Below are 26,943 nucleotides of genomic sequence, written 5' to 3' on the forward strand. Positions count from 1 at the left end.
GCACGTCCCCTCATTGGGTCTCTCTGCGCTCCCCCCCTCCCGCTCGCGCCAGCCCGGGAGGTGTCACGTGACCCGGTGGAGGGGGAGGGGCAGGAGGATCGCTGTGTTCGGCGGGTCCCGATCCTTATCCCGATCCCGGGGATGCGGCGGCGGCTGCTGTGGCTGCTCTGCGCCGCCGCCGCCGGCTGCTGCTGTTGGGGCCTCGCCGCGGGCAAGACGCTCCGCGGCGGCTTCGCCAGCGCCGCCGCCCGCCTCGAGCCGTGGCGGCCCGTGGCGCGCTTCCAGTTCCACGGTGGGTGCCCCGAGGTCGGGGAGCGGGAGAGCGGCTGCGCCGTCCGGGAACGCGGCTGCGGGGGGTGTGAGGAGCGGGGAGAGCGGCGGCTCCCGGGAGGAGCCGTTGGGCGGGGAACGGGGTCAGCCCCGCAGCTCCCCCTCTTTCCCTCCCTCCTTCCTGCACTCTCTCCGCCGGGATGCTCAGCAGGTCCGATCCGCTGTTCTGGGCAGCTCGGCCAGCAGCGGAACCTGTCCGGAGCGTGACGGGGCTGTCCCGAAGCGCTTGCAGAGAGAGTTGGGAGCAGCCCCGCGCTCTTTGTGACGGATGGAGAAGCGTCGCGCGTCCCCTCGTGTCCCGCAGCCTGGGGTGGGCACTCCCGTCCCAGTGTCCGGGAGAGCAGAGGCGTTTTAGCTGTGACACGCATCCCTCCTTTCTTCCCGGGACCCCGCCGAGCGGCAGCGATGCCAACGCTGCAGGTGGCTGTACCCCATCGCTCGGTGCTCCTGGTGTCACCACGCGTCAGGATGTAAAGTCTCACCTGGTTATTCCCAGTGGCTTTTCTTTCTTATGTTACTGACTCCTTGTTAGTAATAATTCCTGACTCTTAGCTAAGAGGCCTAGCAGCAGGCTGGGATCCTGTTGGAATGGCCACTCCAGAAGGCTGGAAACTACTCTCCTTGCTACAGAAGTTTTACTCTGCAGAAGGAAGTGTACGAAAGCATGACGAGTGCCATGTACGGTCAGCATGCTTTTCCTGGATGCTCAGCATTTCAGTAGCTTAGGCTGTTTTCTTTCCCATTGAGCCTCACGGCAGCAAGAGTTTTGCAGAGTGCTTGAAAATCAAATGGGACGAAGGAAAACATGACATAAGCCAAACGGAGTTGGAGTGTGACCTTCCAGCACTGAATGAGAGATGATAGATGGGGTGGAGACAGCTTGTGGAGTGACTTGAAAGCAGTTAATTATCACTGTCCCAGAAGATAATTGTAGAAGTGCTCTAAATAGATCTAAAGGGAAAAAAAGTGCACTGCTTAAATCTGAGGAAAGACTGTTAAGATTAAAGATGAGTTGTGTAAGTGTTCAGATATAATTCTGTAAATTGTTGTTGCATATTTGCTTAGAAATACTCCTCTTTTTACATGAATACCAACAACTACTTTGGGTCTTAATGAAGCTTGTTTTAAAATAGTTCAAAATCTTAGGCAAACTGTAGTTCATACAACATTTTACAGATACCAGGAGATCACCTTATCTGAGGTTTTATTGCAGGACCACTGTCTTGCAGCTAGCTGTGAACAGCAAACCATCCTTATTTGAAGCTAGTACTAGTCTGTTGGCTCAGATCTGGCTGATGCCAAGGTTAGGGAGAAAGAAGATTACTCTTACAGATAAACATTCAAAGCTTGCTTAAGCTTGAACGGAGTTTGTGCTCTTGCAGTACCAATTGATTTTTCTTCTACATTAAATTCTGCCTTTTAATTTAGGATACTCTTATGTTAAAGAAGTCTATGGCAATATATGAAAGAATTTATCAAAATAAATTTGAGGATTGTAGAATTACTCAGACAAGATAAATTGTGTCAAATTAGCTAGTTCTAAAATGACTAAAATATTTCTGTGTGTCAAGGTGCAGCCAGCTTATAGTGACAGGAGAAGGAGTAGTGGTTTCAAACTGAAAGAGAGTAGGTTTAGATTAGACATTAGGGAAAAAATCTTTACTGTGAGGGTGGTGAAGCACTGGAACAGGTTGTCCAGAGAAGTTATGGATGCCCCATCCCTGAAATGTTTAAGGCCAGGTTGGATGAGGCTTTGAGCAACCTCGTCTAGTGGAAAGTGTCCCTGTTCGTGGCAGGGGAAATGGAAACTACATCATCTTTTAAGTCCCTTCCAGCCCACACCATTCTGCCATTCTGTGATTCTGTACGTAGATTGACACATGAGAGAACGCTTTTGAAGTTTGATTTTCTTTGTATCAATTTGACATCTGTCATCTCTGCAATTAAGTATTTTAGCTCTAATCCGTCCATAACATAAAGTCCATTTACATAAGTTCTTCTGGTATTTCTCTTAAGCTCTCTTAAGAGCTACCCCACGATGCTTGTAATCATGCCACAAAGGTCATAAAATACTAGACTTTGAACCAGTTATTGAGGCTACTAAGGCACTGTCTTTAACTTGAGAAAATAAAATGTGGGGTGGGAGGAAGGAAAGAAGAAAAAGTTATCTGGAAGTCTGTTGAAAAAAAAAAAAGAGGGGAAAGGGGAGGCAAAGCAAGGCTTTTGTAGTAGAGAAGGTTAACGACATTTGGGTTATGTTGAAGGTTTGTTTAAGTACCATCACAGGGAATCGTGCATGCGGTGTTTTGTTAATGAGATGTATAGAAATTGTTCCTGAAAGTCCATAAATACTTTCATTAGGAAGTAGTGGTAAAAATTTAAGAAATTATGTGAAGCTGTAGTGTGGCTACTTATAAAAAATCTGTGCCACACCGTTTGCTTGTAACTGACATCAAGGCAGAGTTGTTGATTTTATTTTTTCAATATCAAGGTGATCATGCTGTTCTGTGTGTCAGAATCAAGAATGTGGCAGTAGCTGTGACAAAAGCAGCTAGACTCCACCTCTTTCAAGCACAGGAATGGCAGAAGCTGCAGAACAATATCCAAGATCACAGCTGTACAGGGAAGTTCTCTAAAGCTCAGCTGACAAGTAAGTTGCTACTTTCTTCCCCCTATAAATTAAGTTACTGGTATATTTAGAACCCTATTGAGTTATCTATGTGTTTAGAATATTCATTTCAGTGAATTTTTGCATCAACCGGACTTTGGCCTTCTGCAATTAAAAAATACTACAAGGAAATAAAATTGCTTTGTTTGCATCACTTCAGAAGACTTTGTTTTCAAGCTGTGATTTAGTATACTGCTGGAAAATTAAATCCTCAACAAATAATGAATTTAATGCAAACAGCCAAACTTTATGACCAGTTCTAGCCTCACGCTCTCACTTGTTTGCAACTCAGAAAGGGTACGCGTTCGGCTGAAGTTTTCATTTAGTCATGCAGTACAGAGATTTTTCTTTAACTATGCTTGGAGTAAAAGTGTGTCTTTTTGGTTTTTTAATCTCAGATTTTCTCTTAAAAAAGATTGTCGTGAGTATATGAAAGAATTTACAGAGAAGACCATTTTCCTATGAAAGTGAAGAACTTGAGAATCTGCACAGTCAAATATACTGTTTGAATTGTAACTTTTATTGCAGTGGACTGAAAAAAAACTGGAGGCAAACTGCTGGAATCTGCTCCAGTTACCCCTAAACTTCTGAAGTGAATGCTTGTAAGGTGGGAGTATGTATCCCAAGTACAAAGTAAAAGGGTAATTTTGTACCTGCAAACCTTCTCTTAAACTACCTCATAATAAGTTTTTCTTTTCTGCAAAAATTAATCTGCATTATGTTGCCTTCCTTTATAACTTGACTCTATTATAACTCAATGTTCTTTCACCCCTTAATTTTGTAATTTAATATTCATCACTGAATCTCACATTCAAATGTTTTTAATATTTCAGCTGAGATTTATACCAGTATACAATATGTAGATTGTCTTTTTGTCTCTCATTTACAAAGGAACATTTCTCATTTGTCAGGAGGCTTCTGTTCTCCAGTTCCATGGCAATGGCATTTTCAAAGCTGAGAAAACAAAAATAAAATTACATTTTCATGATAGCACTAACCTGTCACGCTTTGATGTACAAAACATGTTAGAAAATTTTTAATACAGTATCAAAGATGAGCTAATCAGGATAAAGCTTAACGAGTACCCACCTAAATGTGAAAAAACAGTAAAACACTGAAGCATTGAGTTATGTAACTGGAAGACAGACTGAAATAATAATTTTTGCACTATTTGTTAATCATAATAGTACCAAACTTAATTAAAGCATAAATATTCCTCTAAGAAATTAAATTAATATGAGAAGCTTCGTTCAAATATGTCTTAAGTGACTACAGCTTCTCTTTTAAATACGTTTCCTCTGTGCAGCCAGAATCCCTAGAGTAACAGATTGATCTCCTATAACATTGTCATAATGAAATCTTATACAGATGTCACTTCTAAGGGTGTAGTTTCCTTACACTTGACAAGAGCTGCACAGAAATGCTGCCAAAATAACTAGCAGTTGGTCCATCATTCCTGACTGTACTCGCTGTTTTCTGCTGTATTTTGGAGTTGTATGACCACAGGGTGAGTTGGATCTGTTTGCTGAAGTTGGGCAAAATGGATTACATATTTGTTTTATCTTACTTCATTTCCTCTGAGTTAGCTTACAGATTTGATGGAAAACTGATTAAACACGCTCTGTGTGATCCTTAGTCTGGAGGCAAGTAACACGGTGTCAGAACTCAGCTGAGAGCTGAAATGGAAAGTAAAGCCACTCCTGTCAGCCACTGTTTACCTTTCATTTGGATTAAGTACCACATGAAATCCTGGTTTGTGTGTTGTCCAAGTTTGTACTTCATGATAAGTGCTGCAAAGAAACAAATACAATGATTCTTCCTGGATTCTACTGTTGATCAGTTCATACCTTCAGAGAGCACAAAATAACTTCTTGTAGTTGAAACAGGTTTATTTCAGTTACATAAATGTTTTTCACAGGTAGGCTTCAAATTAGAAATTAGTTCTAAATTTTACCTACAAAATATTTAGGGAAAATGAATTTGTTAGAGGATTGTTTTATATGTATGTTTGTGGCTTTTTCATTTAGAAAAACCTTTCATAAAAAAACTTGGTTTGTAGGGTTTTTGATGAAATTTTTCTCTTTCTTCATCCCTAGCCATTGTTGTCCTAAACTATTAAGGTGAATTAATCTACAGTCCAGTCATGATATTGTTATTTCTCCTACAGAGATGACTTTCATTTATGGCTGTGCTGATTAGCACTCCAGTTCAGTAATCAGTGTAACAGTACTTACAATTCTTGCAGTTTCACCCAAACATAAAGAGCCACAGGTTTCATCTGCGTCAGGAGTTTGTTTTGGAAAGATTGTACTTCCTTAACTGTTGCTTTTAGGAAAAATAGTGGCAAGACCAGTGAGCAGATGAAACATCAGTCTCTTACATAGTTGTTTTTAAATGTAATCTGATTGAAATACACAGTTTTATTTAGCAATGGTTTCATCCCTTAACTGTCAATTGAAATTTAGTATATTACAGTTTGGGGAAGGTGCTGTGAAATATGCTACCTTGCACCTTTAAAACATGCATGCTGTTGTTTACAGAGCTCACATGCAGGTGTTCCTGTCCGGTGCTCTAAATCTCTTTGAAAACAGAGTAGAGTAAATTTCACAAAGGTACATTTCATGCTGCAGAAGTATCTGTTGGGCGGTACAGAATAGCTAATCCTGTCAGTACTGTTCTGGAGGGTGGAAGTGTGCTAAGCATAGGAGACACAGTTTGCATTTACTGACTTCTGGCAGAAGAGAACCCTCCCAGCAAAGCTAAAAGCTGAGAGGTGCAATGCGGTATGTATCCTCACCAACCCTTGCCTGCACCTGTTTGAAACAAAAGATGAAATTGGAGGTCTGGTCTCTGCTGTTACGGCTAGCTTTCAAAATTGTTTTCTATTGTATGTAGTTTTTAACTTGTACATGATGTTGTGGATTTAAGTTTTATCTTCGTTCAAAGATGAGTCTTATAAAAGCAAACTAATCAAGTATGTACTTTTGTTTCTTTGTTTTCTTCCAAAGTGACTGTGAACCACACAGAGCAAAATCTGACAGTGTCCCAGATTCCTTATCCGGAAACATGGTATGTGTTTTATGTAGACAAGTTTACCTGCGAGGAGAATTATTCTGAATCCGAGGATATTCAGTTTGAAATGATCTTACTAAACCCAGATGCAGAAGGGAATCCATTAGATCACTTTAGCGCAGGGGAATCGGGTAAGATTTTTTTTCTTAAAATTAGATTTGTAAGTTAAGGATCTGATCACTCAAATCAGTACTTACTATGCTTGGAAGAGTATGGGGAGTGGATAGCAGAGTCTCTTATATTTCATATTCTGCATTCTTGTGGAGAGTAAACTTCATTTTCTGTCAGTACAGAAAAATCCTTTCCTTTCTCGAGACTGACTTTCCAAAACTCACCTAAATGGAAGTATGTACGCACAAGGAAAATCAGTGTTAACATCTTTGCTGGTCGGTTTTTTTACCATCTTGAAATTCTAATCTTCCACTTCAATGTGAATTTAATCCCTGATTTTAATGAATTAATGTAATAGCTGTGTGAAACTTGATTCTGTGCAACACGAGTACATATACGATAAAACATTTTGCCAGTACAATTCCAGTTCAATGTTTAGATTTTCCTGTCTTAGTCACAGGCTGCAGATTAGATTTGTCAGTCCTGATTTTGTTTTATTTAAGAAATGCAATTTTATATCTTTACATGTCCAAAGAAAAATCACTTGAAGTGACTTGAGACAGCAGATAAAGTTAAAATTGTATGCTTTGGATAATCCACCCTAATGCTTTGTTGCAGTGTGTAACATCACTGCTCTGGGAGGTCTCATCAACGTGTCACTGACCTGGGTCTGTTGTGAGAGAAGGGCCTTATAGGCTTAGTCTGCCTTCTTATACAGATAGAACCTACATACCCAGAATGAGCCTAACTGCTATGCTCAGAATCAAATGCCCTGCTGTCATTTGTGGTCTCAAGAGGATATAGAGGAAACAAAAGGGAGCTCCCTTTTTGAAAGGAAGAAAATATTCACCGAAACATTTAGCAGAATCTGTAAGAAAGTAGCACATTAATCATCTGTTTTTCAAGGCTTATAATTTGACTTAACCTCTCTTTAATTTCTTATTCTATAAGCCTAGTTGGCAGTTTTTATTTGATGAATTTGGTATTCAGAAGTGAATTCTAAGTTAATTTAATTATTCTCAAAAAGCAGTAATAGCGTTTTTTTGCTAAATCAAGGGGCAAAGCAGCAATAAGACATCATGTGGCCCTTTAAAGTGGTGTACAGACCTTCTAGAGAAGCATCTGAGCTCTGTACTAATTTTGTAGAAAGACTGAGTACTTGGAAACAGAACTCTAAACAGCTTACACTCTGAGGTGTGTAAATTTGCTGGATGCATGTGTTTAGATCTAACAAGTAGGAAGCAAGGTGAGCTGCATATGCCATGTCTTCCACATTTGCAGAAGAATACCTGTTTATTTGGAATTAAAACCTGCATCATTGCCATGAATCCTCAAGTTACATGCATGTCTGCTTTCAAAGAACTGAGGAGAATTTCATCTCTCTCATTTTTCATTTTTGTATGCATCTTTGGGAAATAATCTTTGTCATTTTTCCATAGAAACTTAGAACATGAGGGTATAAGAGAGAAGATCTAGCTTCATTTCTTGCTTCTTTCATGCAGGCAACTGAAAACTACATAGTTACATATGGTTTTAGTTAGGTCATCCTTCACTTTAGTTACTTTAATCTGTGGCCTGACAAAGGAGATCTGAAAGTTAAATGGACTGTAAGGAATGCATAGGAAAGAACTTGAGATTGTCACCTTGTGGTTAAGATGTTTGCCTTGAGAAATGAGGAGGCCTGACTTCTGATCCCTGGCAAGTAATCTTTTATCATTTTATACAGTAGGATTTTTGTTACATAAGATGTGGTATTGGTGTAATCTAGGATTTCTAAAGGCAGCTGAACAGGTAGAGAGCATTTTGAAGATCTTTGAAGTTAGGGAATTTTAAATTAAGGTATATATGTTTTATTTTCTCTGTCAATTCTAGGTTCATTGAAAGTCAGGAAACTTAGAGAAGACAAATTGAAAATTACGCTTCTGTATTTTTTTATAGTTGGTTTTCAATGCAGTTTTCTCCTAACTCCTTTTGGTCTCAAGACAATAATCCACACTCTGCCTGTGGTTGGAAGAAGCTTTCTATCATAAATGTTTAGTGTTTATTAAAAGCTAGTTGATTTTCCTAAAGAGTTTTCCATGTGTACTCACTCATCATGGTGAGAAACAACTTTTCCTTCTGAATCCTTGTGAACTTCGGTAGGTGTCTTCTGAAGCAGAAAGATAAAGAGTGAAAGAAAGAAAAAGTGATTTGATCTAAACCACATATTTTTGTCACTCATAAATCATGCTTTTTTATTGGTTTACAAGAGAAGCAGAGTGGCCCTGAATTTTTTAAGAGTCTTTATGAAGTTGTGTTCTTTTCTCCCATTTCACTGTGTGTGTGTCCAGAATGTGTAATTTTAGCCATAGAAATTATAATGCAAGCAACTATTTAGAACTCATCTGGTTCTAGTGTGTTTCAACTTAGATATTGAAATACGTATACATTACATTAAATGTATACATACATATGTATGTATATACATTATACTGAAATGTGTATACACATATACAGATGTGTACACATTATATGTGTATTGCTCTTCCCAATCTCTGGGTGAAACTGGTTGGAAGATTTTAGCAGACTTATTTTGCTGCCGGAGAAAGAACATTTTTTAGAATCTGATTCTGTGGGCACCACTAGGTTTCAAGGAAGGTTGGAGAAGGAAAACAGAAGTTTTCTGTGAGGAATGTTTATTTACCTGTTTTTGCTTGTAGCTCACTGGCTTTGATCCTTTGGGAGCTCATGATGGGTTGCAAAGCTTACGGACAATAAAAAAGATTTCCAGGATCCAGGTCTTAAGGGGAAGCATTTTACTGGGCTACTGCTAGACTGAAAATCAGAGGACTTCGATTTTGTAAATAATCTAAAAAATTTTGGGAACTTTTTTTAGATTAGCGCAAAAAAATTCCCACTAAGGACTAATTATTGTTTTCTAGTATTTGTGCTATTTTTCTTTATCTAAAACTTTTGGGGCTTAGTCAGCTGTGCTTCTTGAACTACTTTATGCAGAGGAAGAGTGACACCCAGTGGTTAAAAAGATTAAATAGAAGTCTGTTCTGGGTTTCCTTTATCTCAGATTGTGCCTTTACAGATGGAAACAAACAAAAGAGCTAAAATTGAGTCCTGTAATAAGTGTGTTTCTGACTGTTTAAATGGGCTACAATTATCTTCTGTGTGTCAAGAAACTGTATTCCACTTTATCCTATTTCTGTAATTGCTGCAAACCTTTCCTACAGTCAGAAAAGGTATTGTTGAATAAAAAATACTTTGTCAGATCAAACAATAATCAGCTCTCTGAAAAAAAGACGCCAACTGTCTTGGATAAAATTGACTAGGATTTAGACATTTTATCTGTACTGCCGCTTTTGGATGATAGTTGCTAAGTATTATCCAATGATTATATATATAAAAAAGCCATCTATTTTGGTTTAGTTGTTTTCTGCTGGTATAAATGTTTCTTTAGAAAAACTAAGCTGTATTTCTTCTTTTTCACAGGATTACATGAATTCTTTTTCCTGCTTGTCCTAGCATACTTCGTAACTGCTTGCATATATGCACAATCCCTATGGCAGACAATTAAGAAGCATGGACCTATGCATGCTGTGTTAAAGGTGTTGACAGTTGCATTACTGTTGCAGGCTGGTTCGGCTTTGGCCAACTACCTGCATTTTTCAAGGTATCTTTGCTCATTTTTGTTTTCAGTCTTTAGACTTGAAGAACAGTGTGTTGTAAAGATCAGTATGTGGTCTTGCCTGTGATGATTGTGACAAAACATAGGACTGACCTTTGAACTGCATCATTGCCTAAATGTACTTTTAAGAGAGAACATGCATTTAAGACACATCCACTTAAAAATACAACCTTTTTATTCTTTTATCAGTTATTCTAAAGATGGGATAGGAGCTCCTTTTATGGGAAGTCTGGCAGAATGTGAGTATGCTTGTCTACTGTTTCTTGCATATTCCTACACATGAATCCGCATAATACATTAGCAAATGCTGTTATTGGACTGTATTATGATCTTGGACCATATCACTGGATTTCTAATATAAAATACTAAAAATTGCTTTGCTCTTCCAAAAGAAAAAACTTTGGTTTTCAGGTGTTTACAATAACTGTATTTGAAGTTGTACAATTAGGATGTTTAGGATTTTTCAAAGGATTTTCTTATCTCAAGATTCCTTCATACAAACACTGAAATATGCCTATCATGAGTAAATGTTTCGGTACATGAAAAGTTTTTACGGAGTTTGCATGATTTAGAGAGGCAAACTGTTTAGGAAACTTAGTCAAATTTTATTGAGTGTGTCATTTCACTAAAAAATTAACAATTATTATAATAAAAAAGTGTTTTACAGCATGAATTACATTATTAGCATGATGCAAAAAACACTTGTGTAAAGATTTGGTGCTAAAAAAGCATTTTTCTTCACTGTATAGATATTCTGAGTTCCCACTGGAACTAAATTCCTATAATATCCCTTTCCAAAATGCACTAACTTATTCCTGTTGGATTCTTCAGTATTAAACATCGTTGTTGGGTAATTCGGCGTTTTTTCCTGTAGCTCACACTTGAAGCATTGGGGGTTCTTTCTAAGCAAATGCACTGCCTTTTGATTGACTTGAAGCACCCAAAGAAAGTAGTACTTTGATCATGAGATACTGTTGGCGAGTAACAGCCTATATAGAAAAATATTTCCCTTTGTAGAGTTCATTCAGAAGCCTGCAGTTGGAATTAACAGCCTCTTGATGGCACTTGGTACCACAGTAACTGCCTCTTTCTTGTTTTAACCATTTGAGTTAGCAGCTCCTTGCAGCCTCTCCAGCAACTATATTAATAAACTTTGCCTCTCATCTCATGAAATGAAATTAAATGGAGAATATGGAGGTAGGGGTAATTCCTCCCCAGTGTTAACTATCCAGCCAGAACTTTAGAGAGAATAGCTGCATGTTGGATTTTCTATGTATGTGTTGTAGTCAAGAGCCCACTTTTATTTGGATAAAACAAAGATTATAATGAACAAAACAATATTTTTGAATCAATAACTGAATTTCTAAAATTCAGTTAAGAAAGTTTTCCTTTCCTACTGTCTTTAAGGTTTGTGGTTTCCAAAAGAATAAAACGGCAGAAGTAATAGAAAGGGGGAAAGCTTCAGTGGCAGTTACAATTCAGAAGAATAGCTGATGGGAAGTAGTATAGTTTGAAGGTGCTACCATGTTTCCTGTATCACAACAGAAATCAGAGTTAAAAATAAAAGTTAAAATTTCTATTAACTGCAGTGGAGCCAGAATGGCTTTTTAAAAGCCTGTTCAGATACTATTCTTTTCCTAATATGATTTAGTCTTTACCGTGTATGATCCTCAGTCTAATTTATTGCCTAAGCATATCACATAAATGACAGAAATAATGCTGGCATTCAGAAGCATTGCAAATAGTGGTCTTCTTTTGGTAACAATGAAATGTGAAAAGTCAAAGACTATTATTATGCCTGTTGAATAGCCAAAAAAGATTGATTGTGATGAAATTGGACAGTTATGGTATCAGCTCAGTAACATGTGACTTTACACTGACACTGGATATCATAGGATTATTGTAATTTTTTAAATTTTTCTCATTCTTGTTACTTTCTAGCAAAGTGTATGAGGTGTCAAAGATTAAAGCCGATACTGAATTTCTGTCTTACACAATTTTGTCTGTGAATCCACTTGAATTGTTGCCACACTGAAGCAGAGCAATATATATATCCAAGATGCAATTGAAAGATGATGTCAGGCTATGACTTATAGGGCAGGTTATCTTAAGGAGTGACAGAAAATAAAACACTTCCTGGTGCATCCAGATTTGTTCGGTCATTTCTCTAGTTTGGATTTGTGACACTGGTTTGGCATACCTTGGGTCCACGTAACAATTCTTTTTCTAGTGAGCACTGTGTCTCCACAGATAGCATCAGAAAATAATTCCATGATGATTTTGCCCAAATCAGTGCTCGTTCATTTTATTAAAGAATGATCAAGTTTGTATTTACTAAAAGCTCTTGATCCATCTTAAACAGCAAAGGTGACTGAATACATTAAGAAGCATTTAAGCATATAAACTGTGAGAATACCAAACATATCCAGGAATAACATGTTGAAGTCTGTTTTATATCCATATCTTGCTAGTATTGCTGAATGTCAGGGAAATATTGCAGCTGATTTTCACTGTATCCCTTGTATCCATATTAATCTCTGTACAGTGGCAGCATTTTCTGTGCCAGTATTTTTAGTAAATGTAGAAGTACATTTATCTTTTTTAATACAGTCCAGATGTATAAAAATACAACTATGTTTTTTTTGTGACAGAAATACTACTCTTGTACCTGCTAGTCTAAGTGAAAATTACAAATAAGGAACAAATTCAATTGACCTAAAATATTAATTAAACAAAACAGAAAGCATTGTTGTGTGTAGAGCCCAATCTCTAGTTTCTGAACCAAATTTACAATTTACATAGTGTAAGAATCAATAATTTTTGTATGTCTATTCTGTGCCACTAAAATGAGTCAGATCCCAACACGAGCTTTTAAGTGGTTTGGTAAGTTTCAATCAAAAACTAAAGCTAATAATCACCCATAAAGAAATCTTTAGGTTTTTCTACTGTCAGTAGTTCTACAGTGAAGCTAACAACTGAAGGCTTTAATACGTTCTAGCTTGAAGTTTTCTTTATTCAGATACAGTTTCATACAGCTTCAAACACAAGTTTGAGACACTGATTAAGAATGTAACTTTATGGAGTATGTGTTAATTGTTCCCAAACAGAGGTAAAAATGGACATAGCAAAATGAAGCAAAGGTGCTTTGCATTTTATAAAATGAAATACAGGCAAGTTGTTGCTCTAAATGAAGTTTGTGTTAGGGCTGTTCATTATATTTTCCCCTTTAAGTGTTTCAGAGTGGAATTTGCCCTAAATATTTGTGTTTTCTTTTGCAAGTTACTGCATCCTTAAGACAAAGTGCAATTAAAGTACAATGAAACTATCTGATTTTTGAACAGAAGTTCTTCAGAGCGAGGAAAGGAGTTCATTTCATCATGTTTCATATTTGCAGTATGATTAACATACATATGATTTTAGTTCTTTAGCATTTATAAGTCTGTTTATGTAGATGGACTCCTGAGCCCAGACTACTTTGACACAGGAGTGGGATTTGGAAGGTTATGGCACTGTGCCCATGTTCTTGCAGAACCGCAGCATAACTGGAGGAAAGCTGATAGTGATCTGTTAGGTAACTGGAAACTCCACAAAAATCCACATTTTGTGGCAAAGCAGCCTCAGCTAGTCAAACTATCATCAAAATTATGACTAAAGGCGATACAGAGGCGTAAGCATCCATCCTTCGTTTGTGTGTATATAGAAAGTTCCTCTTTGCTCTAGGAAAAAGAACTTTATTTTTATTGTGACTCTATTCATTTTTCTTTTGTTTTCAATAGTGTGTGACATAGTCTCACAGATACAAATGCTGTATTTATTATTGAGTCTATGTATGGGTTGGACAATAGGCAGAATGAAGAAATCTCATGGCAGACCTCTTCAGTGGGATTCCAATCCAACGTCTACTGGCATTGCTGTAGTAGTTGTTGTTACACAGGTTTGTATTTTGTATTCATTCTTATACTGAAATATACAGCTGCTATTAAGTATGACAGAACTGTGAACCAAAATTTCAATATTTTAATTCTATGAAGGAGGGAGTATCAAGACTGGAAAAAAGCCCACAGCATAATGTGCACCCAGTATGTCTAATAGGTAACACCACCTTCTCTTTACTTTAACAATTTAAGGTGTAGCTCCACAGTATGTTTTTGTTCAGCAGTAAAACCACTTAAGAAGTTCCCACAGGTTTCCAAACTGCTGTTTGTGCCAATTGTTTGTAGCATTATACTGTGAACCAGATCAGTGGAATGATCTAGACTAGGAAAAAAGAAAAAAGATATTTCAGCACAGTCATTTTACTGATCTGATGTGTAATGTTGTAATCAGTACAACTGAGGTGTTCTGAACTGCATTATGGGGGGCGACAGCCAGCAGCATGAGCAGAAAGACAAGGAAAGCTGATGTAAGAAAGCCTTTCTGTCACCAAAAAATGAAAATCCTCAGTGCTTTCCTTTTGGAACCACTGAAATAGAATGTCTAATGGTCCTTTCAATCAATATAAGGGAAATCTTGAAAGGTTCATGAGCAGGATTGGTCTTGCAAGTATACAAATGGTCTGACACATAATTTCATTCAAATATTTTCCATTAGTATAAATTAGAAAGTCAAGTAAACCAGTAACTTAAAAGTAAATTATAATGGAGATTTCAACCCTGGTGGTGCTTTTTGTAAACAAATTTTTTTAAATCACATCATAAAGACAAGAGAATCTGAAAGCCATTGAGAAAGAGAAGAGCAAGGAGAAACTGGAGACAGTAATGAGGAAGAGATTATACTGAAGATTTTGTGCCATTTGGGTAGTATCTGTAATTAGTGTGGCTTCCAAACTAAGTCAGTGGACTGCTAAAACATTAAGAGTAGCTGGGAGCTGACATTTCATGCTAATTAAGAATATAAACCAAAGGCTATTAAGGTCAATGGGACTGTTGAAATTTAAAGATAGGTTCATTCCACCTTACTTTGACACCCATCTAGCACCAGAAATTTTACATACTGGTAGTAAAGGAGACTTCTAAAGTATTTAATTTTATTAATGCCTCTGCAGTTGTGCTTGCATATGGGTGTGTTAGTACTCTGCCACTTGAGACTGGAAAGTTTGTTGTTGTTGTTTCCTTTTACTAGACATAGAAAGGACACAGTATAATCAGCTTAATCTTTTTTTGTTTGTTACTTACGGTAAAAATTGGGCCAGATATCATACATATATGCTGTTTCCCCCAAGACTGGCCCATTACACATTTGTGTTTACTCTTGGAGCAGCACTGGAGCATTAGCACAAAGTTGGCTATCTTACTTTTCACCATAAGGCATAGCTCTATCACACCTCCTCCTGGTAACATTGGGAATGTCAGGTTTGGCAGGAGTTTTGTAGGAACACAGTATGGATATCAGAATATGTCACTGCCTGGGTGGTTTTGGTCCCCCATCTCAGTGTCCACTGTCTTCAGCAAAAGTTCCCTGACACCAAGAGTATCCCTGTCCCTTCTGGATAGGATATTTTCCATCTCATGGTTCAGTACATATAAAATACACTTTCTGCCAGATTTGTTCTCCTTAATACAAAGAGAAGCTGTTGAGCTCAGGGGAGCAGGATTTAGACTATCACCTCTATCAAGGGTGGTGATCTTAAGACTTCAGTCTCCATCAGTCAGTTGTTCACTGGTCTGTCTAGATTGACATGGGAGTTTGGCCTGCTGTAATCAATCAATGGGCACTTAATGACTAAAAACCTAGAATAACCTCTTTCCTGTTCTGATCTTTCCCAGAGATTCTTATGGGAGAGCCATCTTCCTCCTATACCAGAGTTTGGAGAGGCTTATGTGTATAATCAGAGATGTTCTGAGGACTTGTTGTGAACGCTGCTGGAAACCACATGCATTACCTTAATGCAGCAGATAGAGATTGCGCCATGTTAGTTTTATTGATGTTCTACTGTACCTGTCCTCATCTCATCTTCAGGGAAGTCAAGCAAGTGGACAGCCTGGACAGCATGTTATTCTTCAGCCTAACTGCAGTTTTGACTGGCAAACTGTCTGATCCTATTTGCCTGCTACTAGTTCGAATTACTCAGCCAAATTTCAGGATTTTTTCTCGTCTTTCTACAGATGCTATGGATTTTTAATTTTTATTCTTTCAGAAGCACTAGTAATTTCCCAGGCTATGTTTACAGGCTACCGTCAGTGTAGGGTGGACACAGCCTCCTAGTAGCAAATCTGTTGTGCTCTTTGCGGCTGCAAGGAAGTAGCATCTCGAAGGACGGACAAGTCTGCCATTCAGCATCTCCCTTTGCCTTAACTTGTTCTTTATTTCAGCCACAGAACACAAGATTCCCAGGCTGCTGTGCATTCATTAGAAATTTCACTCTGCTGCTGGGACACAAACCTTGTTCAGAGCTTCACTGACGGCAGGCCCTTTGTGTCACATAGACCTGAATAGTTTCAGCTTTCAGGGCTGATCAGAGAGGAGGCAATGATTCTAGAAAGATAGCTGATTGCTCTGAACCTGACCAGAATGACATAGAACCGTACTGCATTAGATGTCACGCTTCACAGAGGTTCTTAGGTGCACCCTAAAGGTGTGCTCAGAATGAGCTCTACCTCTGGCCTTAGCTCTAAATTTTTTTTTATTGTACTGGCATTGCATGGCATCAGATACCTGAGTACTAAGTATGGTTAAAAACAGCTAGTTAATCCACTTTGCTTTGCTGCTAGTTTTAATCTCCCTTTTGCTTCCCCCTTGCCTCTGAGAGATGATCTGTCCCATGAGAACCTGCCTTTGCTGGAGATTGATATGTTATCTTGGCTTGTCATAAAGTCAATGTTGGCATAGCAAAAGGAAGGAGGAGTTCTACCATAATTGTTTCCTCATGACAAAAAGGAAGAGTGTCTGGTTCTTCGTCATATGGATGTGGAGGTTCAGCTTGTATATCTGGAAAATCAGGATGATGTCCATGGCCATCACTCTTCCAGTATTTGAAGAGGAAGGTCAGTACTGGACAGTGGTTGGTGTCCACTGTGAACCAAGATAGGTCAGGAGTATGTGCAGGTGAAGTCAGGCATTCTGAATAGTGTATTATATAAACATGGAGATGGTCATTCTCTTTTACCTTACGAGGAAGCAGTTGTGACTTTAATGTCAGATGTAGCTGGTGTGAGTCAGCTCTTTAGCTACCTGTCTCATCTAGTTCTTTTGTCTACAGCCTAAGCACAGTTGTTCTTCTGGATAACAATTAGAATTGTGCCCTCTGATTTCTTCTCAGAGCTCAAACACAGTTCTGCTCACTGCCAGCAAAAAATATGTCTCTGATACCTACTTCAGCAGGTTGGTGTCTGGGTGTTTTTCAGCTTGTTCCTGATATTGCAGCTAAGTGAGTTGATAGTTGCCTTGCTGTGATCAAGGTGAGGGACTCCAGGGCTTATTGACCTTAATTTCTCAACTAAATTTCAATTATTTTTTTTTTAATTTTCTCAACTAAAGGGATTTTTACTTCAGGATCACGCTAGTGTATGAAAGCCCTTCCTTCATTGAGAACAGACTGCCTAATCCATTTTTACCTAGAAACACTCCATAGCACAGATTTCTCTTTTATAGGATCCTGGCAAGTGAAAATAGTCCTGGCTCATAGTAAGAGCAATGACAGATTCACGTTGTCCAAGTTTACACTGTGTTGCACTGACAGTTCCATCTCTACCTCTAATGCCTCTGCCTTCTGTCTATTTTGGAATAATCTAATGAAGCTGAAGGAAGCTGGACTTCTGTGATCTTACATTGCTGTCACCATACACAGCCTTTGATCAACTGATGTTGTGTTGTTTACACTCTTTAAAGGACTAGTCCGGAGCATACCCTGCTGTCAGACACTATTTTCCTATGAGGATTTGCACTTTGTTCTCATAATTTCTTTACTCCAGCTCTTTGTCATCTTCTCATGAAAGTGGCTTCCTTCATCGCTGTTACTATTGGTGTATATTAAGGAAAATTTAGACCTTTGTGAGCTCTGGTTTTTAAGGTTAGGTAGATCCCAGGCATAGCGTAAAGTTTCTTCTTAGAGCAGTATCACAGTTCCATCTCCATCAGCCTATATGGTTTCCCCCCAGATGCTTGCTTGAGCCAGGAAGATTCTATACATAGGTTGAGGGTTTTTTTATTTTTTTGAGCAGAATATGTACAGTCCAGGGAAGTTAAATACTTGGCAGTTCTCAAGTGTAAATATCAAAAGGCAAAATGCCTACAAGACTGCAGTGATTCTATAACTGGTAGAACTCTTGTTTGTTGTCTGAACATGTTCTAACTGGACTGAAATAACTTCTGTGATAGGAATTCATCAATTTCATGCCAAAACTAATGCTATAGACACAATGTTACCAGACACTGTGCTGTATCTCCTGGATTGGGGAGCAATGTAATCTTATTTCAGTCTTAGTCCTTGACAGAGTTCTCAGTCAAGTAATTTGATCATTTGAAGATGTTTGCTTGAAGTTACTCTATTTCGAGCATTATGGTGGGAAGATTTGAAGCCTATTGGTCAGATTGTTTACTAATAATCAGCTGTATTGAAGATGTGCACACTTTACATCTGTCCCTCTTCCATCCTTCTTCCATTTTCCATCCAGGTAGTTGAGAAGTGACTGAAACAACAGCAGCTGTGTTTGCTGTGTTGTGACCTAGGTAAGGGAGGGGGGAAGCATGAGAGTACCTCTGAGGATATTCTAAGCGATAATTATTCTAATACTTGACTGATGAGGCTCAAGGACATCCACTTTTGAAAGGCACAGGTGGATTACACACTTTTTAAAAATTTAATATCAGTAACCTTTTTGTCTTTATGTAGTTAATGTAGTGAGAAAACCTTTGAATGTGTTGAGAAAGGAATCTGACTAATTTATATTTCTAAATTGAGCCATACAATGTCTGCTTCTGAAGGCCTTGAGAGCTACTTCACTCATAAATCAAATTTGCCTACCTTTCTTCAGAAAGCCTGCTTTATTAGGCACCTGAAGCCTCAGTGCAAGTTAGATGTGTGCAGTAGGTGGACTGGATTCCAGTGTATATTCAAGTTTTAAAATACCATTCAGCTGCTACATAATGCTGTGAGAATCTAAACTTTACGTGTATTCTAATTTATAATGTTAGCATTCCTAAAGTCTTAAAAAGGTGTTCTTCAGCAAGACACCTTTTTTTATGCAAGTAGGCGCCTGCCTTCTTCCCAACTAAGATTCAGAAACTAGGCACTTGTTAGTCTGTTTTTCCTTGGAGAATGTCAATATTCTTTCTCAGAAAATTGGATTCTGCAGTAAATGGATACAACACTGGGAGTTAAGGAGGATTACTATCTTTTGTGTAGTTATCTTTTGGCTAGAATGTTGTCCAGATGGTAGAACAGCATTTGGAACCTGTGACACTCCCTTTCCTAGACCCTGGCAGGTTTCTGAGCCAGTTGCTTGCAGAGCCAGGCTCGCTCACAGTTTCTGACCTAGCTGATGTTGAATTCTTTTTTCCACAATGGCACAGCTTCAATAGAAGGGGTGGAGAGTGGCCCACCCAAGAACAGCCTATAGCCTGGCAGTTGCGGCACTCTCCAAGGAGGTGGGAGATGTGAATTGGATATCCTTCAGGCAAAGAAGGGAATTGTGGGAGATCCAAGTTCAACCTGGGTGAATGCTTGAGCCTTTAGGCTATTGTATAAAAGGGGCAGCAGCACCACCCTCTTACTTCCCCATCTTTGAAAAGAAAAGTGAATCCTGTTAGGATTTTGAAAGAAAAGGCGTAGTCGCCTGCCTTTGAAACAAGCTTTACAGGTTGTGGATCACAAGTGGAAGGAGACACCTCCCTGTAGCTCTGTGAAATCATTTCAGTGGTCTTCCTGCAGAGTAGGCCGTGTGTTTAACGAGGTGATTATTCCAGATCTTCTTCTAAGGTGCCACATTGCTTCTATCCAAATTACAGGAAACTTTGACTTGTCAAACTTTCTAAAAGTTACAGAATTCAAGAAGTGAGACTGTTCCCGCCAGTTACAGCTGGAGTAATAGGTTATGCCAAAAAGCAGTTCAGACTGGGGAGTTTTTTGGTGTGTAGCATGGCAGTCTCTAACAAGCACAGTGGAGCATGACCAGATAACTTAATCTGTGATGGGAAGGTTATTTAAAATTTAGTGTAACCTTGTTTACTCCAAGTGTACTTTGCTGTCATTCTTTTCCAGAGCTTTTTGTTAATTTGGGAGCAGTTTGAAGATACAAATCACCACAGCTACCACTCGCACCATGGTTTAGCAAGCGGACTGCTTATTGGCCTCAGAGTTTGTCTGGCTTTGTCACTGGCTGCTGGTCTTTACCAGATTATCACAGTGGAGAGAAGCATGCTGAAAAGGGAGTTCTACATCACCTTTGCCAAAGTACGGGTTACATCAGGGAAACTGATCCCTTCTTCTATAAATGTAATTGTGGCATGCAGTTGACTGAAGCACTAAACTCTTTTCCTCCGTAAGACAGTTAATGTTCAAGTGTCTGATTTGATTACATTGCACCCTCTCATCATACTCTGAGTAGTCATTTTAACTTGACAAGGAGTATAGAGCTTTTTGAAACAGAAATCCCACCTTTCATTGTGTGGTTTTCATTCTGTTGATTGAAAATTAAACAATGGGTTCATAAAATAGAAATGTAAATGTAGTTCCTGTAACTGTCATCTCTTTCTTCTAAACTGGCATGTAGTCATTTTACAACTTATACTCATCTTCTTTTTCAGGCCTGCATTCTCTGGTTTTTGTGCCACCCATGTCTTGCAACCATTGCTGTAATATTCAGAGAATATCAAAGAGAAAAGGTATGTACAGGCAAGATAAAAGAGATGGAATTTGAATACTAGTTGTTCTTCATGTTTAGTGTTTGTTAGCAAACTCATGCTCTTAGGCTGTTAATCTTATGACCCCAAAGCAACTTGAAAAGTCTTAGTCACACAGCTCTCATTGATGCTAATATGAGTCATATTTTACAAAGGCATACAGGGTTCGAATCATCTAAGGGTAATCATTTCTAGGTTAAGGGAGGGAAAAGGGGAGATTGTTAAGTCAAAGGAAAATGCGGAGGGGGTGTTTTGTTTTATTGTTTGCTTGTTTACTTTTAATTAAAAACACCTTGAGGATTCTTTTTACAAAGGTAGTAGAAAGATAAATCAGAGGATTTTTTTTTTTTTGGTTTTTGCTTTTTACTCTTCCTCCTGTCAAAGCTTTATGTGGCTAAATAGGTCAGGGAACCTGTAGCTGAACTGCATTCTTTAGATCAAGAAGTCTATGTAAATATGTTGTTTGGTTTGTAAGCTCTAAACAGTTAAAAACAAAGGTAGACTCACTGGGTTTCTCAGTTGCTTAAACATATTGAGAACTAGGGAACTAAATGTGTGGAGCTTGCCATGTTCAGATGAAGTGCACTGCTATTCTCAGGTGATTGACTACCTCATTCCAGGGTAGGGTTTACTTCTTTTCTTTATGCCTATAGCCATCTGTGCATTTGTATGCAAATATATTCAGAAATTGAGCTTTTATTTGTGTAAAGGATATGTAAGGGAAAGAAAAAGGTTCCACTAAAAATATGTAGTAAATTAAATACTACATTTAATTTACAAAAAAAAAAAAGAATATGCAGAAAAAAATTACTCCTCTAGAGTTACTAATGAAGAGACTTTTTGTTGTTGCTTGATGAAAACCTCCTGAGGACAGGAGAACGATCTCTAGAGGTAGGATCAGGAAATGAATGTTTTTGCACTATTTTGAACTTACTGAAGGGAGAGTACAATTGCTCTGCTCTTGCATTTGAGCAAGTTTACCAATCATGTGCAGCTGCAGTTCCTACACTATGATAATTTAGCTGTGTTTGCTTCTTTAAATGCACATCAGTACAATATAGAAATGCACAATCAATAAATACCCTAATTACGTAATAAAAACATGTATTTTAAAAGACTCTCTCTACATAAACTGAGGACTTTTTTTTCCCTCAGAAACATTAATGCATTTAATAAATACTGCCGTGCACTGCTTTTACTGATGAAGAGACTTGAACTGAAAAGAGGTCTGGCTAAGTGAGATTGATAAATCACTATCCTCAAAGCTCCATGATTGTGCTAGTACAAAGTGTTTTCAGGCTTTCTTGGGTTTTTTTTTCCCCGCTCTGTTTGTTGTAAGAATAGAATATCTAAACATCACCTCTGCTTGTGAAACTGCATGGGTGGTGAATTGCAAGTCTGAAATTCCCCAGAACAGAGACTGCCAGAAGGGTTATGTGACTTGCCCAGGGCTATCTGCTGATTTAAAAACACCCAGGTGTGAGAGTCTGAATCCTGGACTTGAGGTGCATGTTCAAATCTTTTGTAACTGCAGCAGTATTAAAAGGTTTAAAGTTAAACACTCACACAGTATGCTGATAGAAATTTATTGTGCGTTGTTTGGTGAGAGGTTTTTTTTTCACCTTTTCTTTTTCTCTCTTTTTTTGTCTCTAGATTATTACCATAGGTGTTATCCTCTGTCAGTGCATCTCCATGGTTATCCTCTACAGACTTTTTCTATCTCATAGTCTATATTGGGAGGTATCTTCACTGTCGTCAGTGACATTGCCACTAACAGTATCCTCCGGAAATAAAAATCGACATCACTTCTGAGGTGTTCAGGAAGAATACATTATGTTATAAATGTGCAATAATGACTTAAATATACAGGTATTTTTGTCACGTGTGTGATACATTGGTTTCACTGGAAAACTGAGTGATAATATCAGAGCACTTCACAGGCCTTTGGTCTGACAAGGTTGCTAGATTAATCTATTAAAAGTGTTGGAGAGTGTAAAAATCTGTAATTTTAATAGTTTTATAAATATTGTTTATGTGTAACATCTGGTGCTGAGCTGTATCATGGAAGAGTACAATGAATCTTTTCCATTCACAGACACCAAAAATGCCCATACTTTGTATCAATACTAGGTTTGAAGGTCTTACAAAATGCAGTTCTTAAAACATCTACGTGCTCAAACAAGTTTGAAATAGGCCGGTTGTGAAATTGGTGTGATGCATAACGATGAGTACAAGGATTTTTTTATTTTCATGCTTTAGAGAAAATACATTTTATGTATCAGTATAAAAGATGGGGAAACAAAAGAGGGAGAATCCTCTAGAAAACACATGTAAAATGTTCACAACTGACTGCAAGAAACTTTCCTTTATTATTGGTGTAAAAGAAAAGCCTTTTTTGCAACTAATGTTCATACTGGTTAAAATTCTAATGGGAATATAAATAGGGTTTATATCTGCCTCTTTTTTTTTTAAATCAATGTAACTAAAAATTTCATCCAGTAATGCAGGTTTAAACAGTTTTTGAGGCTTAGAAGACATAGCAACATAAAGGTAATTAAAACAGCAGGCTTGCATCTTTTAAAGAAAAAAAAAGGCAAAGAAAATGGAATGGGTGATGTGGTACTAGAATTTTAATCCTGATATAATTCATTTCTGTTACATTGAGGATTCAATCATAATTAAGCCATATACACAGATTAAATTAACAGAAGCATTTCAAATAAATGTTGGTTTCAGTCATCAACTACCCATGAATTCCTGCCCAAGGATACTTAATCAGGATTAAATTTTCTATGAATAATTGAAAAACAAAATACTCACTGGATTTGTTATAATCCATGTTGGCACTGGGTTCTAAGTAGTTGCCATCTTCCATCCGTTGTAATAAAGCCATACTACTTTGTGATGCCCTAGCATTCAGAAAGCCAGTGTAAATATATACTTTATTGAAGTGCCTATTTATTGAGTATGTTTAAATCATGCTGACATTTTTTCCTTCATAATAAGAACATACCTATTGCTATTGTGAGTGAGTGAATTCTTTTTTTCTATTTAGTTAATATTTGTCAAATTTTAGACTTCATACACATGTGTTTCTTCACAAAATGGATTTTATTTTCTAGTAAATGAGTATTTGCTTTTTCTTAACGGTGTGTATTTAATTGTCTCTGTGAAAACACAGGTTCTAGCTTTAAAATAGCCCTAACTTTTCCATTCATGTTTGCCTTAGTTGTGAGCATAGTTGAAACATAAGTCTGTTCCATTTTAGTTTAGAGGGAAAACTAGACATTTGCCTTTGACTAAGGCAAAATGGCAACATGACAAAGTTGCTCATTAAATCATCTCCTTTCTTATTGTTTGTAATTCAGATCAAGAATGGCAGGTTGAGGCTGGAAAAGATGAGATATTATGATTTCACACAATCTTCAGAATGATTAAAAGATTAATTATTACATTCCTCTGATAACCACACAAAAATATTATTGGTTAAAACTTCAGTCTTTATTTCCCTGCTTATCTCTGTACTTTTCATCTTCTCAAGAAAAAAGCATCCTGTTTTTGATAAGTCTCCAGTAATGCAAGTAGAAGAGTTCTGTCTGTCTTCATGTATAAGACTTGAAATTCACACGTAAAATAGAATTTTCTGATAGACAGAAGTACTACTTTACAGTTTATGATCCATCATGATCAAAGTTTTAATCTATGCAGAAAAACCTCTGTGTGACTTTCAGAAGAGGCACTCCATTTGTTTTATTCTCCAGAAGTACTTTCTTACTTCCTGTAGTTCCTCTGACTTCAGTTACTCAGTATTATGAAACCATTTACCTTAATTTCTCCTTATAAATATACCCTACAACAATTCATAATTAATTAGTGTAAGTAAGAAACATGAGGTGTTGTCTCTTAAGTCTTGCCCAGATTGCCCCGTAAGTCAACAGGTAACATTGGTTTCTTAGTTTGGCATTGAATTCAGTTATTTGAAAATAAAATTTAATTTTGCTATTACTGTAACTAGGAATTAAGTATCACTTTCACATGGTAAGTGGTACAAAGGACATGCATTTCTGCCCAGGTCTATTAACAGTCTTTAAAAACCAACACTCACCAACCTTATGTTGTTAAATAACTATTGTGCACTGTAGCAGTACGTCATCATGACTGCAGTGATATTCAAGACATCAGTTAATTCAGTGGGGGGAGTCTTCAAGTATGACTAGTTGACAAAGCTTCATACTTACCTGTACTCTAGGTTGTAGCTTACTGCCTCTGGATCATGCCAGAAGAGTGGTTCAGGTATGTGAAAGCCTCTCTCTTCTTTCTAACTTGCATCTCCTGTGAGACCAGCTGATAAGACCATGGGTTTTTTGTGTTTATCCACTCTGTTACCCATTCTATCAATTTGGTTTCATAACCTCATCTTGAAAAAACAGCTTCCAGCCATCTTTCAGTTTTCTTCAATCCATGCATCCTGACTTGAAAGCTTTTCTTCTAAAATGTGCTTTCTGTCACCAAAAAAAAAAAAAAATTCGTTTTCTGTCACAAACTGGGGCTTTTTGGTACACCTGCATCAGCTCTGCATTAGGTGACAGCAGTGGACAGAAGCACTCCTCCGGTTAGGCTGTAGCCCCACTGTGTACCCGGTGCAGGTTTGGGCCCACTGAAAGCTGCTGCACACCTGGGGAATTCTCAGGGAGAGCTACACCAGCTCCAGGCTCCCTGCTGCCTTACCACTACAAGAGGCTGGAGCAGGGTCCCTCTGAAGGCAGCAATTCTGTTGCTGGCCATGACGAGCAGCGCTGTCGAGTTGAGGTCAAAGGATGACATCTTGAGAGTTTCTGTGCATTGTGCAGTTCTGTTTGAAATACAGTTGGGCATACAGCATCTGCTAATTCTATTGCCCACACATTTTGGTGCTCAGAAAAGATGAATGTGTATTGACATGACTGCAAACTGAAGTTGGTTATGCTCTGAAGAAGTCCGCTTCTATGTGCAAGAGGGCATCTCCTGGCCAGCCATCACTTTTTCTGCTGGCACAGATGTCACTTTGTGTCAGTTATGATTTATTGGTTGGGAGGGAGGATCCCAGTTCAGGAGACATGAGGGTGAGATCACCAACTTGGTCTACAAGACCCCCCACAAGCTGTCAGGAGAGATCATCCTGCATTGCTCCCGCCCGGTGATGTGGAGGCTCGTGTAGTTCTAGGGCTCATCGCAAGTCACCTAAGCTACTTGCTCCTGTTCCGCATAGACGGTGTTTATTGTATATTTATTTAAAGTGCTTCAGGTAGGAAAATGAATATTTACAATTAAATATATGTAAATGGAAGTGGAAAGGCTTGATTGGAAAAATATCAGGTTTCTAATACATATTACAATACTAAGACCTCCCACACACAACAAACATTTATAGCCAGAATATTTCTTTCAATGAATATTTCTTTCTGGTTCCTATGCCAATGGAAAGCCATGGAAGTATCAAAATGTTTTTGTTTGCATCTCAATCCTCTACAGAACTGGAAGAATGTTTTATTTGATTTGGCTCTGGTTTATTCTGTGCAATGTTCAGCCTCTAATTGATAGAATAAATGTTTATTGGGCTGGCCAAGGCGGATGTTACGCTGTACCTTTTAACTTTTTGTGTGACTATGCAATTTACAAAGAGCAGGTGATACTTGTGAATGTCAAACATTAAAAGGGAAAGTATTACACTGTTCTTCAAAGGGTCCTTCTTTTCTAACTACAGTTAGATCCAACTGGGCTGTGATTTTCCAGTGAATCCGATTCCAGTTTAAGAAAAACCATTATTTTCTGCAAATCTATTTCCTGCCTTGCAAATTCTATGTTTCCCACTGCGCTCTGTCTCTGCCCTCCCCTCTCCCCCTCTCTCATACATATGATTTTGAGTGTAATGGGTGTCATTTCTCTCTGTATCTCTCCATCTGTTCCCACGATCAACACTCACAGTCCAGCCCCTACTTTGCATCTAGTATGTGTATTCTCTTTATCCTTGGCCTGTTTTGATTTCGCGCTTTTCCTGTCTCTCCTTTGCCCTCTCTACCATCTCTTTAGTCTCCCTAGCCATCAGAGACCTGAGGGTGTGGTTTGACATTGCAGCTAATTTGGACTAACTGTTAGCTGTCAAAAAAACAGTGTCCCTGTTCCCCTGGCTGCACATTGCTCTCGCTTCCATGGAAGTGACACTGGCTGTCACCCAGCAGTTTGAGTGAGGAGTTGAGGAGTTAAACTG

At 38.3% G+C, this 26,943-nt stretch overlaps 1 protein-coding gene across 1 annotated transcript; it reads left to right on the top strand.

Moving 5' to 3' along the window:
- Positions 1–89: 89 nt before the first annotated feature.
- GPR180 (G protein-coupled receptor 180) lies at positions 90–25,205 on the top strand. Its single transcript, XM_027674627.1, has 9 exons — positions 90–292; positions 2,822–2,980; positions 6,007–6,201; positions 9,662–9,842; positions 10,047–10,096; positions 13,634–13,791; positions 20,056–20,247; positions 20,601–20,678; positions 22,350–25,205. Exons 1-9 carry the CDS (start codon positions 142–144, stop codon positions 22,506–22,508), a joined length of 1,323 nt encoding a protein of 440 aa, XP_027530428.1. The 5' UTR covers positions 90–141; the 3' UTR covers positions 22,509–25,205.
- Positions 25,206–26,943: the final 1,738 nt, after the last annotated feature.

This window comes from Neopelma chrysocephalum, unplaced genomic scaffold, assembly GCF_003984885.1.
Source record: "Neopelma chrysocephalum unplaced genomic scaffold, ASM398488v2 Primary Assembly neopelma1_25, whole genome shotgun sequence".
Taxonomy (NCBI): Eukaryota; Metazoa; Chordata; class Aves; order Passeriformes; family Pipridae; genus Neopelma; species Neopelma chrysocephalum.

What these genes read in the sequence shown, in the direction of transcription:
- GPR180 (XM_027674627.1), top strand. Translation starts at nt 142, where the DNA reads ATGCGGCGGCGGCTGCTGTGGCTGCTCTGCGCCGCCGCCGCCGGCTGC. An exon ending in TAGTAGTTGTTGTTACACAG is followed by an intron (nt 13,792 to 20,055) that starts GTTTGTATTTTG and finishes ATTCTTTTCCAG; the next exon opens with AGCTTTTTGTTAATTTGGGA. An exon ending in GAGAATATCAAAGAGAAAAG is followed by an intron (nt 20,679 to 22,349) that starts GTATGTACAGGC and finishes TTTTGTCTCTAG; the next exon opens with ATTATTACCATAGGTGTTAT.